The following is a 15,538-nucleotide window of genomic DNA, read 5'->3' on the forward strand; positions in this document are numbered from 1 at the left end:
CAGCAGTAAATGAAAAGGTCTACCTCAAGAGCTTCGCGACCTTATCCGAGCACTTGGTTAACGAAGACACTTGAATAAGATCATTGACACTAACAAACCTATATGAGAAAACATGAAAGTCGTCAAACCTTCTTCATTTGTGCCAATAGAATGGCTTTGGGATTATAAAGAGGATGAGAAGGATATTCATGTGGTTGATCCTGTGGACAAGAGTACCGTGGTGTTTGGCATCTTCATAATAGACAAGTTTGCAAAAGACTCCGATAAACAACTTCAGCAACTAATACGGAAGGTTGAAACTGATTTTGCGATTTGGAATGATTACTATCCGTGGTCAGAGTACAATGGGATTTCTTTGAGCTTGGAGAAGTTGGAGAATGAAATGCCGTTTATCTATGGCCAACTTTGCGCTGAGAACAATGTCAGCAGGGAAGAAAAAGTGCTGTTAGGCCTGCTCATCATGCTATCAAAAAGACTGGATCCGCAGATGTTCATTCGTGTCCGTGATACTGACGGTGACTTTATTATGAATGAGATTAGCGAGGCACTGCCGAAGGAATACGAGTTTCCAGTCGCCTGCAATCGATTGTGGTTAAACTGCGGAAAGATGAAGCTTATACCCTTAGAAGAATCATGTAGCGATGGTCTACGGCCGCTTGAGGCGCTACGATTTCTTGAAGATTCAGCGTTCAAGCTGCTCGATGTTGACACACTTAGTAATGGCGCGATCGTCAAGATGACTGCTAACTTTCCAAACGATGTACTTTCACGGCTAGTGAAGCTTCAATTGGTCATAGAAAATGAGAAGCACCGTCAGATTTTAGTGGAAAACCCGCGCCTAATCAGCTTTCTTTTAAAAAGCTTGATTGATGAGGAGTTATCGGTTACCGATCAGGTATCAGGAAATAACGATGGGTCTATCGAACTGCTTGTTTCGGAAGAGCATGCTGACCTAATTCCTTACTTCTTTGAAGCCAAAGGCCTCAGGAAGGACACAACGTTGATACCTATTCTGTGTGGAAGGGCCATATCAGATGTGATGGAAAAACTGCTACGGAATCGCACCATAGTGGTCGAGGATGAACGAACTGTTAAGGCAATAAGAGAGGGATCTTTATTGGATTTAACGAATTTCCGTCCTGCCTCGATCGATCTGGCGCTATCAACAGGCGAAGATGTCGACTTGACTAAGGACTTGCTGGAGAACCTGCAAAATCTCCTCGATGGCGAGGTTAAAATTGAAGACAGCCTGGATTTTGATAATTCTGATGAGGATGCTAGTGAAGATCTCGATGAAGGTTGTAGGAAATATTTCGAAGACGAGGGGATTGATATAGACGAGGATGATTTTCTCGAGTTTTTTCTCAAAGAGGGTCTGAAGCTGGATGATGATATGATTGGCGAATTACGAGCCGACTCAGTGCGGTAATTCACCGTTAGCTAGGGCTACCGAGCTCACCTCTGCTGAAAACTTGATTTAATGATGTATTATTAACAAACTTTGTCAGTACTTTCTATATAATCGCAAGATTAGGCGGCTATCTTCAAAATCTAAAATCAGCTCCAAACTAACTACTTCTCATCACGATTACTCTGAAGAATTGTCCTCCTGATCCGCAATCTGAAACGACTCGTCGTCTTCGGTAATCGGCTTCCGGTTGTGCCGGAGGTCTATTAGGTTTCGCGACCACTCACTGCCTTCACTGAGTGATCTCGAAAATGCAAAGGTTTCAGAGTTGCCATCAACGCGCAACTTTACGGGGCCGCTAATGACAGCTGATGTCTCGCTGTCGGTGTGAATCGCCAGCTCCTCATCTTCAACGCTTGCTAACGGAACACCATCTGCAAGGGAGATTTCCTTGACATTTTTTTCATCGTCTCCTCCTGACGAACTTTCCTCTTGAATGATTGACTGTGTTTGAGCCGGATTATGCTTCATGAAATCCCGACCATGCATGCGCCTTACCAAGTTTGCTCGACGGCCAGTACCATGACTTCGTTTGGTCAGGCGAGAGTTTTGAGCGCCAAAACGTGGCAACACTGAATCCTTGATAGGCGTTCGATTGATTTTTCGCACGTCCATGACCATTGGCGACGAGGCGGTGGTTATGTCATAAAAAGAATCTGTTCGAGAGCTTCTTTCAGAGGCACTTGATGCACTAGACATGGTGCTTAAATCGCGGGTTGAAAATTTTTGGCTATAGCCGATGCTACTCTTATCGCCACCCGATGAGTATTGAGACGTACCACCAGCGTTAGCATGTGGGAAGCTTGTCCTTACAGAATCAGACACTTTGAAGGAAGAATTATTACCGTCCGTTGAATACTCCGAATTAAAAGTTTCATTTGAAAGCTCAGAATGCTGCGAGATACCAGACATTGGCCTAGTACTGTTGAAAAGGGAAGGCTTGGAATTTTCATTGAGTGCTGATCGCAAATTATTGTTCACTGATTCTGAGGTTTGACCCGAAATATCACTAGATGTAGTTGATTTCAGTCGCTTTAGCTGTCGCAGCTGTCTGTTTGATTCGCTTTGAGGACGATGCTCATCCAGTGCGTAAAAGTCATCATTCTTAGAGTTAGCATCATTCAGATCATCACTTACTGACTGCACTAAGTTCTTCGAGCTCGATCGCAGAGATTCAGATCTGTTTACTCTTTTCTTCTCAACCTTTTCGTTATTCTCAATTGATCCGGAAGTAGATGTACCATGACCCTTAGGCGATTCCTGACTATTACGATTTGCATTACTCAATCCTGATTTATCATTATTCAGTCGTTTACTCTTGAAGAATTTTGACATCTTGGTAAAAAGATTATTCTTCTTAGGCGTTGTGGATCCGCTGCCTTGGTAATCAGCTTCTTGGCTAGGGCTGTTGAGATTGATTTGTTGCTTTATTGACCTATCACAAGGCGTTTTCTTAGGCGATGGAGGCGGAAGCGAAGCATTGTCGCTTCTCATGCTGAGAATTCTATTGAGAGGAGCTGTTATCTTAGAGTCCAACTGCTGAGCAAATAAGTTTTCACTTGAAGGCTTGCATTCGCCAGTTGCTGAGGAATTGTCAAATACCTTTCTGACAGAAAGTACAGATTTGCTTCTTTTTGGGTAATCCTGCTTCTGCTTGGCCATCTCTCGCTCAACGAGTAACAGCCAAAGACCAGAAAGCGAATCACATTTTCTCTTCTGTACAGATGCTTTGATGGCCTGTGTATCAAATCCTGCCTGTTTTAGTCTCTTCAACAACTTCCGCTCAAGTTTCGAATGGAATTGTGTCAAGCCTCGTCTCTGTCTTCGCAGAATCTTCTGAGTTTTCTCCATAAGGGAAAGGCCGTAGGGTTGTAAGAAAGGATGACTAAGGATCTTCTCAATAGATGGTCGGTCATTGGGGTCTTTGGCAAGCAATTGCTCGATTAGATCCTTGGCTTCGGGAACCATAAAAGAACCATCCAAGTCAGGCATATCGTTCACTATTTTCCACTTCGTTTTCGCTTCGTCTTCCTCATCAAAGGGCATTGTACCATTTATCATTGTGTACAGTATAACTCCTAGGGCCCATATATCGATTTTAAACCCATCGTAGCTCTTTCTTTGGGTCAATTCAGGTGCCATGTACACCGTGGTGCCACATATTGTATCCAGCTGGCTCCTCGAAACGCATTCTCGAGTGAATCCAAAATCTGTTAATTTAGCGTTCCCTTTCTTGTCCAAAAGGATATTTTCCAGCTTCAAGTCCCTATGAACACAATTCAGCGAATGCGCATAGTATACAGCTCCAACAATTTGAGCAAAGAGCCTGGAGCACTCTTCGAGGGTTATTCTTTGTAAGGAAAGCAAATGCTCGTACAGCTCCCTGCCGGGGCAATATTCTAAAGCCATCCAGACTTTAGTTTCAGTGACAATCACTTCGTAGAGTTTGGTAATGTGAAGATAATCAAACTGCCTGTGATAAAATACTTCTCTCACAACGTTAGGATCACTTTTATCACTTGTCTTGAGGACCACTTTGCGGTGAGTGGGTTTATGATGCGCTAGATACACCTTCCCGAAGCTTCCCTCCCCGATCTGTTTTAGGATCCTATAGTTACCTACTTCCGTGAGCTCTTCCGCCATAAACTGACCATACAGCTTATTATACGAATGGCCAATAATCGACTTCATTTGGTTCTGCCGGAACTTTGTTGAGGGAGTACTGCTGGTCATCGCGACTAGTTCAGGTATGGGTCTCAGCGACCGCTAATAACACAAAGCCACGTAAATCAAAGAGTAAATTCACTTGTCGGTCAATCAGGGGTGATAACGAGGCAGGAGCAGCAAATAGTTCGGCACAAACGACTGAATTCGTGAGCTGGAAGGTTGTCTTTGGCGGGAATTTTCGGATTAAAGTCGTCCGGAGTTGTATCCTGCAGTTGCCACGGGACTATATTGTTGCAACACACCAATTCCAAAGGTTTGAAAGTGCTAAACGCTCCTATTGGGTCTTATCAAGACCAACCGTCAGCACCTCTATAAGTTTAGAGGTGATTGCTGCCAAGATGCCTTAGGTTAAACCTTTCGTACCCAGTGACACACAGAAAGCACCACGATGACCGTCTATCAATTGACTAGCTGGCGAGCTTCAAGAGGACTATGGCAGGGTCGAGAATAGTCATCTGGAGTCAATTGGCTGTAGATGAGAGTACAATTGCCTCTGAAGATGCCAGCCCGAACTTACCAGGATGCTATCGCTGCGCTGAATTCACTGCAATCGAATTATGCTAATATAATGGCTGTAAGAGAGTCTGGAGATCGAAAAAATCAGATGAATATCTGGGAAATGCAAGAATGGTCGCGTAGAATTGGATACAGGCCGTCGGATTTCAATAGGCTGAATGCTGTCCACATCACGGGAACCAAAGGGAAAGGCTCTACGGCAGCTTTCACTTCGTCGATCCTCGGCATGTACAGGGGCCAGCTGCCCAAAGTGGGTCTCTATACATCGCCCCATCTGAGATCTGTCCGCGAACGTATCAGAATCAACAATGACCCTATTTCGGAGGCCAAATTTGCCCGGTACTTCTTCGAAGTGTGGGAAAAGCTGGAGAGGACCACGTCTCCTTTGGAGAAATTTCCACATATGGTGCCAGGTAGTAAACCCGGTTATTTCAAGTATCTCACGCTACTCTCATTCCATGTGTTCATGCAGGAAGGCTGCAATTGCTGCGTCTACGAAGTCGGGGTGGGGGGAGAATACGATAGCACTAATATACTCGAGAAGCCAGCTGTATGCGGGATCACTCGGCTGGGTATTGATCATACTTTTATGCTGGGTGACACGATTGAAGAGATTGCCTGGAACAAGGGCGGAATCCTCAAGAAGGGCTCCCCAGCCTTCACAGTGCCTGGACAACCGGAAGCGGGTTATAATGTTTTAAAAGAGAGGGCCAGTGAGCGCGGTACTACATTGGAGACTGTTCCAGTCTTCAATGGGTTGAAAAATATTCAACTAGGCATTGCGGGTGACTTTCAGATCATTAACGCATCACTTGCAGTTTGTCTGGCTTCTCAGTTACTCGCGAAGATGGGCGTTTTAGACACTGCCGTTACGTTGGAAGAATACGCAAACATACCAATGCCTTTCATACGTGGTTTGGAGCAGACAAAGTGGGAGGGGCGCTGCCAGACAATTCAAAAGGGTAACAAAACATGGTTTATCGATGGAGCCCATACGAAGGATAGCATTGAAGCGGCATCTGAGTGGTTCAAGAAAGTTACAAGAGGAACAAAGGTTAAAAATGTATTACTATTCAATCAACAAAGCCGGGACGCTAAAGCGCTGGTTGACAATTTACATCTCGTGCTCACTCCAGAAGTAAAATTTGATCATGCTATATTCACAACTAACGTTACGTGGAACTCTGGCTCTTACAGTGCAGATCTAGTTTCCATGAATACATCAAAAGACCAGGTGGAGAAATTAGTGGTTCAAAAGGCACTCGCCCAGCACTGGTCGGAACTCGATTATGGAGAGGCGACAGTGCATGTCACGCCTGATATCCAAACGTCGCATGAATTAATCAATGGAATGCTAGAACCACTAAATATCTTCGTTGTTGGATCGCTGCATCTTGTGGGAGGGCTACTGGTAGTATTCGACGGTAAACAATAAATTGATATATTAATTTTGTAAATAGTTGCCGACGTGCCTTTGCCGTCCTTATTTATTCAAATCTCAGTACAAGGCCTATCGGTGATATCCTTTCCGTACCAAACAGCCCATGTCTTGAAGTATTTCCTATACAATTGTGAAGCTGGGTTTTCATATTCATCCATCGCACGTATTGCATTATGAACACAATAGAAGCTAATTGAAATGCAGAGCTTCCTAGATATAATCGGTGCTATTTCTTGGATCTCTCCAAAGACCTCAAAATCTCTTTTAACCTCTGATATGTCCAAATTATCAAGCGCAGGTTCTTTCGAGTTATCCCCATGCCTGTATTTCTTGTTACCGCTAGCGTACTTTTTCATGATGAGACAACGGCATACTTCGGGAATTTCTTCTAAGAATTCATCACTCAAAGGAGGCAGTTGCAGTTCCGATAGCTTCTTCCATTCTGGAACCAGATGTACTCCATTGACTTTGAAAAGGTTTGTTCTACTATATTTCATGAACGAAACCGCTCCATCTCTGGTCAAAAAATCCAACTCGACTCGGATCAAAGTTCTATCAATCTCGCTTCTATGTAACAGTATCGTCTCTAATGGTCCCCCACATACTTGCGAAAGAATACTGCTCAATCCTGTGCTCCGCGGGACGTTAGCTAAAACAATTGATCGTTGCTCAAATTTGCCCTCGGTAAGTTTGTCCTCGTTGGAACTAGTGCTTGATATTACTGAGTCTTTTATCTCAGTATCGTTATCTTCCTTGAAAAGATCGGGTATCCTTTGAGGAACACCGTATGAGTCTAACTGATAGTCAAAGACCTCACTGCCCAAGTTGATCTGCCTCGTTCTGGCGATATTATCCGCTCCATTTTTTTCCAGCTGCCGTTGATAATTTGAATAACTTAACTTTTCACCTGAAACTCCATATAAGAAGCCCTCTGAACCGTTCAGGACAGTATTATCCTGTCGGTAGGTTATATTGGGGACATTCTGGTCGGTAAATATCTTTGATGTGTTTCTTTTACCGCTTTTGCCCGAACCCAGTAGGCAAGCTTTGGCAAACTTGCGGAAACCAAAGATGCTACGAGATTCACCATCGGTTGCACTTGTAGAGAAAAAGGAAGAGAGGGAGGACACCCTTGAACGCGCAACATTCAAATTGTTGTTTTCTGGGTTTTTAATCGCATCAAAAAATCTATTAGCGGTAATCGTTTCATCTCTCCGTATGCTCATGGTAATCTGAAGCTTATTTTATAAAATGGCTGATAACAAATATCTTATCCAGTCCTTTGGAATATATGTTGAAGCAATTTCTTCTAATTTCCGTTATATTGAATCTTGGAAGTCTGAACTGTTGCTGGTTCTTTAATTATTAATTGATTAAGTTTTTATTCTATAACAAATCGAATTATTTTTTGTGTTCTCCTGTGGCAACGCGAATTACAGCCAAGTGTCAGAAAACAAAATACTGTCGCCGAGATAATCAACACATAAAGCCTAAACTTTAACATCGCACATATCTCCCCTACGGGAAGACTCCAATTTCATGAGTTCACGCAACGCCATGGTGGCATATGCGGAAACACCGAGCTGAAATTTCAAGATAACAGCATTTTTGCTGCCACCTTTCTCTGGAACAAATCTATCCAATTTATCTTTCATAAACTTCTGACCGTTTTCTTTTCCTTTCTGGTTATTGAGAATCTCCAAATCTGTGTTGAGAAGCTGCTGGGTATCCTCAGAATACTTGACAATTTTATACTCCAAATCCGTCGGTTTTTGAACTAAATGTCTATAGGAACCTGCAAGAGAGAAATCTCGAACTTTCCTTTTCATATCAAACGGATTCATCTCATCTCGGGCCATGACTTCAACATAATAGTCAGATAGCGCTTTATTGGCGGGGTATACAACATCAAAACCAGGTGTCGGCAGAACTACATCTGCTATGCTGAAATTTCCTGATTTAACATCCTCTTCAGTCAATGGTCTTGCGCGGACAAATTTAGCATCACGTAAATCCTCGTCAAAATCGTCATCCTGATTATTCAAGCTTGGTAGCTCTTCAGTGATGACCAGGTCTCCCTCTGTGACTTGTAAACCGTAGAGCTCGATTCTCTTGCTTGCCACAGTGTTCCACACATAACTTTGATAGGCATGCACATACATCGTTCTCAAATTTCTTGGTATTTTCATGACAGCTGTATAATAAGCATTAGAAGAGAATCCATCCTCTGATTTCTTCTGCATAGTGAGAGAGTGAAGTATTGCGTTCTCAGCGATACATTGCCTTGGCATTTTTTTAAGCGCCTGTGTCGGATCTTTCGTTTCAGCCCATATCTGTCGTGCCTCCCTCGATTTCGGCAGAACGTTGTCCTGATCAGATAGAATTAACTCAACGGCAGTTTCCCAATGGCCCGATAGTAATTCTTTCCCAATAGTATGCGTAGAAATACTGAAGGTACCGAACCTTTGCATGCCAAAATAATTTACAAATCCTTTTTCGGTCAAAGATTCGCAACCTCTTTCGACTATTTGTTCGAGTGTGTCCTGAGACTCTCCAGTCAATTTGGCGTCTCTTATAACAATGACAAACTCGTTTCCTTTTAGGTCCCCGAGGTTTAGGCTTGTATCCTCGAATTTAAAGCCACCCAATACCATGCCCTTGAGTGTTTTGTTCAAAGCATTCAATCTATCTACGCCAATATGGGATATCGAGAGCCTTTGACAAGTCACGCCTCTGCGATCTTTAGTGCCGGCAAACCTCACCACCCGCGACGGAACTCGCAAGAACTTAGTCAATAGATTGACAGCATCCATGGTGTCTTTGTTTTCCTTGTACAGCGTGAAATGAAGAAAATTCTTAGTTGGGCCGTAGCCCCAATTTTCCACACCATTAGCATCTTTGCTTCGCTCAACCAAGGTCTGTCTGTTTACTCTTGAGTGTCTGCCGCTTCTGGCAATTTTGAAGGTGTTCTCTTCCGTGGTCACAGATTCCAGTTCATTATCAAACGCCTCACGAAGTAGCTGGTGAATGCTAGTTCTAGTATTTTTCTCATCAAACGATCTAGACGTTTCCATCTTTTGAGCTGTACGATAAACTTCCTCAATCTTCTTCACGTCTTCTTCACCCAACAGATCAACTAACTGCTGCCTCAATTCAGGGTCAACGGTAAAATCCAGCCGTCTTTTCGATTCAATTTCCTGCTGAACTTTGTTTTCCTCCGCCGATGCACGCTCCTTCTTAGGCATTTTGAAACCCTTATCTTTTAGATGAATTACTTCACCCTGCTCGTTTATCTCATGTACCAGAAAGTCAGTATATCTTTGTTTAATTTGGCCACTGAACCCAGGTATTTCATCGCTCAGAAACCTTACAATGCCAACATCCCGCTCGCGCAAGCCGTCACCAGTTAATTTTTTGCGTGAATCTTCATTTCTGGCCCTTTTTGCTTCGGAGAAGTTCTCAGATTCCTCCTCCAGCGATCGCTTAGCATCAACAGCAGTTTTCGACATCTATAAAGGCCAATTGATTCTGCTCAACCTGATATCTTGAAGTGATGAGTTCGATATTCAACCGTAAATCAGTGAAAAATTCTGCCAGCTTAAGCTTGAAGATATCGGTCATTACGAACGAAGCTCATCGATATTGAATATCAAATCCCATAATGACAAGCTCAAGTAGAACCCAGATTCATCGATTGCATCAGCTCCGAGGTCGTTATGGGCACTCACGATGAACCGAGCTATCTTGATGAAGCAGATGAGGTGTATGTTAGAGCAAGATGGCGTAACCAATTCTCGAATATGGCGAATCTACCGTCACATTTGCAAGCAAAAATAGACAACCGTAAAGGTGTGCTAGAAAGGTATGACCAAGGGACTCGGGAAAATGGGCACAGTCTTGATAGTCAAGCGGTTGTGAAGCTCGATAAGGATCTTGCTGGAGCTGGCAACAGGCTCATAAGACAAGTCTACAGCGGAGACCGCGTCGAACATTCGCTATTGGGCAGACAAGAACGATTAATATCGCAGAGGCCTTCCTGGCATGCGCCTTGGGCGCTTGCCAGGGTAATTAACGGACATGTTGGGTGGGTCAGATGCATTGAGGTGGAACCAGTGGACAACGAATGGTTCGCTACTGGTAGTGACGATACGACTGTGAAGGTTTGGGACTTGGCGTCTGGCAGACTGAAACTGACGCTTTCTGGCCACGTAATGGCGGTGAGAGATTTAGCCATCTCGGAGCGACATCCATACCTATTTTCGGCAAGCGAGGACAAGACGGTCAAATGTTGGGACTTGGAGAAAAATATGGCGATTAGAAACTACCATGGCCATCTTTCCGGTGTCCACACGGTTGCTGTGCATCCCACTTTAGATCTAGTCGTATCGGCGGGCCGAGACAGTGTGATCAAACTGTGGGATATCCGAACAAGGCTGCCCGTTATGAATCTGGTTGGCCATAAGGGCCCCATCAACAAGATTCGCTGTCTGCCGGTCGACCCACAGGTAGTGAGCTGCTCCACGGACGCCACCATTCGAGCATGGGATATTGCGGCCGCCAAGTGCGTCAAAATCCTAACTCACCACAAGCGATCCGTTAGAGACCTGGCGCTCCATCCGTCTGAATTCTCGATGGTCTCCGCCTGCACTGACGATATAAGGTCCTGGAAACTACCTGAAGGCCTTTTACTCACTAATTTCGAGTCTGCAAACACTGGCATTATCAACGCGCTAAGCGTCAACCACGATGATGTGCTATTCGCTGGCGGCGACGACGGCACCTTGTCGTTTTACGACTATAAATCAGGTCACAAGTATCAATCAGTAAGGACCAAACAGGTTCCAGGATCTTCGGAGAGTGAGCGCGGAATTTTGTGCAGTAGCTTTGACCGAACCGGTCTGCGATTAATCACAGGCGAGACGGACAGAAGCATAAAGATCTGGAAGCAGAACCCTGATGCTACTCCAGAGACACACCCAGGCATCCCATGGAACCCATTACTGGCCTCCCAGAGGTTTTAAAGCTGCTAGCAGCTCATTAAATGGGTCTTCTTTCAGCCTAAAAAACAATATCACCATAGACGAAAGATTTATTGATAATCAATGAACGAATTCCACTATACTAGGTCAAGTTCAATTCAAGAAGCACCGCACAAGCCACTCAAGTGACTGCTGACTGGTTCGGAATGAGTCCAGATGAGGAAAAACAACCCGGCTTACCCCGAAGGATCGACAGTGTAGAGGAAATCATAATAAAATGCGAATGCTATGTGAAGAAAGATGGCGAAGAGCGGTTGGCAGAGATATTATCAATCAATTCGAGGCGATCCCCGCCCAAATTCTACGTTCATTACGTCAATTTTAATAAGCGACTGGATGAGTGGATAACGGCAGACCGTATCGATTTGGAGAAGGATGTCATATTTCCCAGGCCAAAAACTCTAGACGATGATCTCAATAAGCAGAAGAAAAAGAAGAAGAAGACACCCGTTCCTTCTCAGGAGCGCAATGCTTCAAGCTCTGAGACCCCTGAATCGACTGATGTGATGGACTTGGAGGATTTGAACGTTCAAGGGATACAGGATGAGGAGCTATCTCGTGAAGACGAGATTAAGAAATTAAGGACATCGGGTTCAATGACACAAAACTCTCACGAAATCGCAAGAGTCAGGAATATCAATCGCATTATTATGGGGAAATTTCAAATTGAACCATGGTACTTTTCGCCCTATCCGATCGAGTTGACCGACGAAGATGTCGTTTACATAGACGATTTCACCTTGCAATATTTTGGATCCAAGAAACAATACGAACGCTATAGACAAAAATGTACTCTTCGGCACCCTCCAGGGAATGAAATCTACAGGGACGATTACGTGTCATTTTTCGAGATTGATGGAAGAAAACAACGGACATGGTGCAGGAATCTGTGCTTATTGTCTAAGCTCTTCCTAGATCACAAGACTCTGTATTATGATGTGGATCCATTCCTGTTCTATTGCATGACCCGGCGGGATGAGCTGGGCCATCATTTGGTCGGATATTTTTCCAAGGAAAAAGAGTCTGCCGACGGATATAATGTGGCTTGTATTTTAACGTTACCTCAATATCAAAGGATGGGCTACGGTAGACTTTTAATCGAGTTTTCATATGAACTTTCCAAATTGGAGGGCAAAGTGGGATCGCCGGAGAAACCGCTATCTGATTTGGGCTTATTATCGTATAGAGCGTATTGGGCTGATACTCTGATAACCATTCTAGTGGATCATGGTCGGGAAATTACAATTGACGAAATAAGCTCAATGACCTCGATGACGACAACTGATATTCTACACACTGCCAAGACACTGAATATTTTGAGATATTACAAAGGTCAGCATATCATCTTTTTAAATGACGACATAATGAAGCGATACAACCAACTACTATCGAAACCAAGGAGAAAAATCAATGCCTCTAAACTAATATGGAAGCCACCCGTTTTTACAGCTTCACAGCTACGGTTCGCTTGGTAGTGCTATGTTTTATGATCTATAATAAACTGACGATTCTCCTTATTTAGTCAAATGGTATTGGCTTGTCATGTCTCTTCTCCATGCGAGTGGCGGCAATGGCACTGGGCACCTTAATCCCACAGCAATCACCCCATGTGTTTTGCTCGTACTCGTGCCCGCAACAGCCCGCATCATCACCATGATTGTGATATCTGGCCGGTGACACTCCTTCAGGACATGGCAGGAACTCGCAAAAGTAAAAATGCTGCATGATGGGTCGCTTAGACAGAACCTCTGCATCGTACATTTTAATCATACCTTCGGCCACTTTAGACCACGTCTTTACACCACTTATATCGTCAAGCATCGGCGAGTGCCATCGCAAGGAAGCGGTAGTCTTGACAGAATTGATGAACGAGATACACCCAAAATATAAGTATTTGCTCTCAAACATTTCAACAACTTCCTTGTTGTGAATAGATTTGGGTCTCAAATGTCGATGGGTAGACAGCTGGAATGCTCCAAATAAAAAGGGCAGAAAGTGGTAGTCATCAAGGCCCCAAACCCCATGAGAACCTGCAGGCTCTAACCAATATATTGTTTCCACCATTCTCATGATATCTAAGTACTTCACAAAGGCTACCAGTACCAGATTGGCAGCATCCGTATCGAGATTGAAGGCCCCATATTTATGTAGACCATATAGGACACAGAGGAAATTCAACTCATGACCGGATCCGTAATCAATCCTGGTCCTATCGCCCCAGCACTCAGTGAGATACACCGAAAGCTGTGAGACTTGCTCTTCGTTGAGAAACGTAAAGCGATTTTTGATGAGACCCTTGCAGTGCTGAGCAACATCGTCATAGAAATCACGGAACTCCACTTTACCGAACCTCGACTTGGTCGAACGTTCCTTGACTGGGTGCTTTGAGACAAGCTCACCTATATCCTGTAGTAGCAATTCTAAGGAACTCACGTTGGTCGTTACCGGCTTGTTGTATTGCGAGTTGTCGAGGCCTTTAACAGCCTCAGCTATTCCGGTTATGAATCCAAGTAGTTCTTTCTTGGTATGGGATGCCCCCCATAGTTGCATATCATCGTTTGTCAACAACCTTTTCTCTGGAATACCTTCCTTCATTCTAGACACAGCTGGGTGGTTGGACAAGTGGTAAGTCTTGAAGACTCTTAAGGCGAACAACAATATTCTGTTGTAAAGGTATAAAAGCAGTCAATCTCTGGCTTGAGTCGATTGCAGTAGTTAGTCAAGAGATTGATTATGAAGTGCACAGTTTAAGTTCAAGTTTCCAATTTTTTGCATCTTCTCCATTAGAGGTGGGAGGTACTTTATAGCTCACTTTGACGCTAGGTTGAGCAGTAAAGCTGATCAAAATTCTACCTATTGTCCATTTTTCTCAAGTACAAACTTTTTTATTCTACGGTTTTATTTCTACCATAGGCAATTGCTCATCCAGCGATTTCCATCTCGACATCGCCATAACCATATTTCTGCCTGTTGTCGTAGTACAGTCTTTTCAATTCTTCGATGTACAGACGATGATAATGGTCCAGTTGCTCCGGGGAGGGATTCGGTATTTTCTCCTTCACGTAAATAGGGTTGCCAGTGACGACAGTGATAGGCTTCCTGAAAGGCAGGACCCCGAAATCGTAGTTGAATAGTCCTCGTGCGTAAAACAGCGGAATGGTAAAGCCATAGTTCTTTTTTATCCACAGCTGCAACTTTCTTGAGTATGAGTCTTCGCCTGTATGGAAGATATTGTAGCAATCGGTTTCGCCAAACCCGAAGGTTGGTACCAAACAGACGTTGCCTGTTTCTAGAGCCAACCTGATGAAGCCTTTTCTTCTCTTTAGAACCAGGTGCACAGACCCAATCGAGCTCATGAGTGACTCTCTTGCTCCTCCTACAACGATGCAGATCGAGTGGTTCTGCTCGAGAACCTTTAGGGAGTTTTTCCTTGAAACTGCACTAATTCCAAGCGCCATCAGGTACTCTCTGTATAGAGGGATGTGGAACTGCGTGACGAGTGTCATCAGAGAGACGTCGATACCAGGAAACTTTTCGGACCAACCGCAGGCCTCAGTGCCAAACGCACCAAAGGCACCCAGTGCCCCTATACCGTGTGGATGGTACCCAAAGATGTACCGTGGTCCGGTGGCTTCCATATTGTCGCATCTTTTGAAGAGTCTCCAGGACTTGACGTTGAAAATAGACCTCTTGGACCTCTTATCATCCAGCGACGGCTTCTTCCTGGTGTACGTCGGCTGCAAGGGAGTGCCCTTCACAAGCCCAATGGGAAAGTACTCGCAATACAAGTTCCACACAGGCAAAGACCTGAACCAGTGCGATCTTCTGCGAATCACTCCACCATTCCCGGGCGTTCTGTCCAGCAGGAAGTAAATTGTGTAGGGAATGGAGATAAGCCATAGAAACGGGTTCGAAAATGCATAAATCGACAGCACGGCCAGAAACACAAACGAAGAAACGTGCCACGCTACCACTGCAGTTTGAAATCTCCGTCTCATCGGAGTTTGTATCGAGCAACATGCGTCCAGTCGAGGCAACCCATAGCCCGGCACAATCGACTCCTCCGTCAATTGCGCCTGTTCTGAGCCCCTACTCTTGTCCGAACGGTGTGCCATACTCGACAGCTCCTCACGCAGAGCTTTGAGGAGACCAGGCTTACCTTTGCCCCTCTCGTCATCTTCTGGAACCGACGTATCCGGTGTTGTGCTTCCACTCACAGGCTTAGCCAACTCCACCTGATCGATTCTGAATCTCTGACGGAGCTCCTGCTCCGAATCACACTGTACCATAACTTGAGCAACCTTCAACCTCTGCTACTGAACCCTACGAACCAGTTCTCGAACCACA

General features: G+C 44.5%; 9 protein-coding genes across 9 annotated transcripts; 4 read left to right on the top strand and 5 right to left on the bottom strand.

Annotated features, from left to right (window-relative positions):
* Nucleotides 1-112: 112 nt before the first annotated feature.
* HG536_0A07680 (uncharacterized protein) lies at nt 113-1,429 on the top strand (the record flags this gene model as incomplete). Its single annotated transcript, XM_037281733.1, has 1 exon — nt 113-1,429. The coding sequence occupies one exon, from the start codon at nt 113-115 to the stop codon at nt 1,427-1,429; it is 1,317 nt and encodes a 438-aa protein (XP_037137628.1).
* A 159-nt stretch (nt 1,430-1,588) lies between these two features.
* HG536_0A07690 (non-specific serine/threonine protein kinase) lies at nt 1,589-4,201 on the bottom strand (the record flags this gene model as incomplete). The annotated part of the gene is made up of 1 exon (XM_037281734.1): nt 1,589-4,201. One exon carries the CDS (start codon nt 4,199-4,201, stop codon nt 1,589-1,591), a length of 2,613 nt encoding a protein of 870 aa, XP_037137629.1.
* Nucleotides 4,202-4,670: 469 nt separating this feature from the next.
* MET7 (tetrahydrofolate synthase) lies at nt 4,671-6,146 on the top strand (the record flags this gene model as incomplete). Its single annotated transcript, XM_037281735.1, has 1 exon — nt 4,671-6,146. One exon carries the CDS (start codon nt 4,671-4,673, stop codon nt 6,144-6,146), a length of 1,476 nt encoding a protein of 491 aa, XP_037137630.1.
* A 56-nt stretch (nt 6,147-6,202) lies between these two features.
* On the bottom strand, nt 6,203-7,378 carry SSP2 (Ssp2p; the record flags this gene model as incomplete). Its single annotated transcript, XM_037281736.1, has 1 exon — nt 6,203-7,378. The coding sequence occupies one exon, from the start codon at nt 7,376-7,378 to the stop codon at nt 6,203-6,205; it is 1,176 nt and encodes a 391-aa protein (XP_037137631.1).
* A 264-nt stretch (nt 7,379-7,642) lies between these two features.
* On the bottom strand, nt 7,643-9,661 carry PUS7 (pseudouridine synthase PUS7; the record flags this gene model as incomplete). Its single annotated transcript, XM_037281737.1, has 1 exon — nt 7,643-9,661. One exon carries the CDS (start codon nt 9,659-9,661, stop codon nt 7,643-7,645), a length of 2,019 nt encoding a protein of 672 aa, XP_037137632.1.
* A 207-nt stretch (nt 9,662-9,868) lies between these two features.
* On the top strand, nt 9,869-11,173 carry PRP46 (mRNA splicing protein PRP46; the record flags this gene model as incomplete). Its single annotated transcript, XM_037281738.1, has 1 exon — nt 9,869-11,173. The coding sequence occupies one exon, from the start codon at nt 9,869-9,871 to the stop codon at nt 11,171-11,173; it is 1,305 nt and encodes a 434-aa protein (XP_037137633.1).
* Nucleotides 11,174-11,337: 164 nt separating this feature from the next.
* Nucleotides 11,338-12,666, top strand: ESA1 (NuA4 histone acetyltransferase complex catalytic subunit ESA1; the record flags this gene model as incomplete). The annotated part of the gene is made up of 1 exon (XM_037281739.1): nt 11,338-12,666. One exon carries the CDS (start codon nt 11,338-11,340, stop codon nt 12,664-12,666), a length of 1,329 nt encoding a protein of 442 aa, XP_037137634.1.
* A 43-nt stretch (nt 12,667-12,709) lies between these two features.
* Nucleotides 12,710-13,786, bottom strand: RRD2 (peptidylprolyl isomerase RRD2; the record flags this gene model as incomplete). The annotated part of the gene is made up of 1 exon (XM_037281740.1): nt 12,710-13,786. The coding sequence occupies one exon, from the start codon at nt 13,784-13,786 to the stop codon at nt 12,710-12,712; it is 1,077 nt and encodes a 358-aa protein (XP_037137635.1).
* Nucleotides 13,787-14,112: 326 nt separating this feature from the next.
* On the bottom strand, nt 14,113-15,480 carry DGA1 (diacylglycerol O-acyltransferase; the record flags this gene model as incomplete). The annotated part of the gene is made up of 1 exon (XM_037281741.1): nt 14,113-15,480. The coding sequence occupies one exon, from the start codon at nt 15,478-15,480 to the stop codon at nt 14,113-14,115; it is 1,368 nt and encodes a 455-aa protein (XP_037137636.1).
* Between the last annotated feature and the right edge of the window lie 58 nt (nt 15,481-15,538).

The sequence above is a fragment of the Torulaspora globosa genome, chromosome 1 (assembly GCF_014133895.1).
Source record: "Torulaspora globosa chromosome 1, complete sequence".
Classification (NCBI taxonomy): Eukaryota; Fungi; Ascomycota; class Saccharomycetes; order Saccharomycetales; family Saccharomycetaceae; genus Torulaspora; species Torulaspora globosa.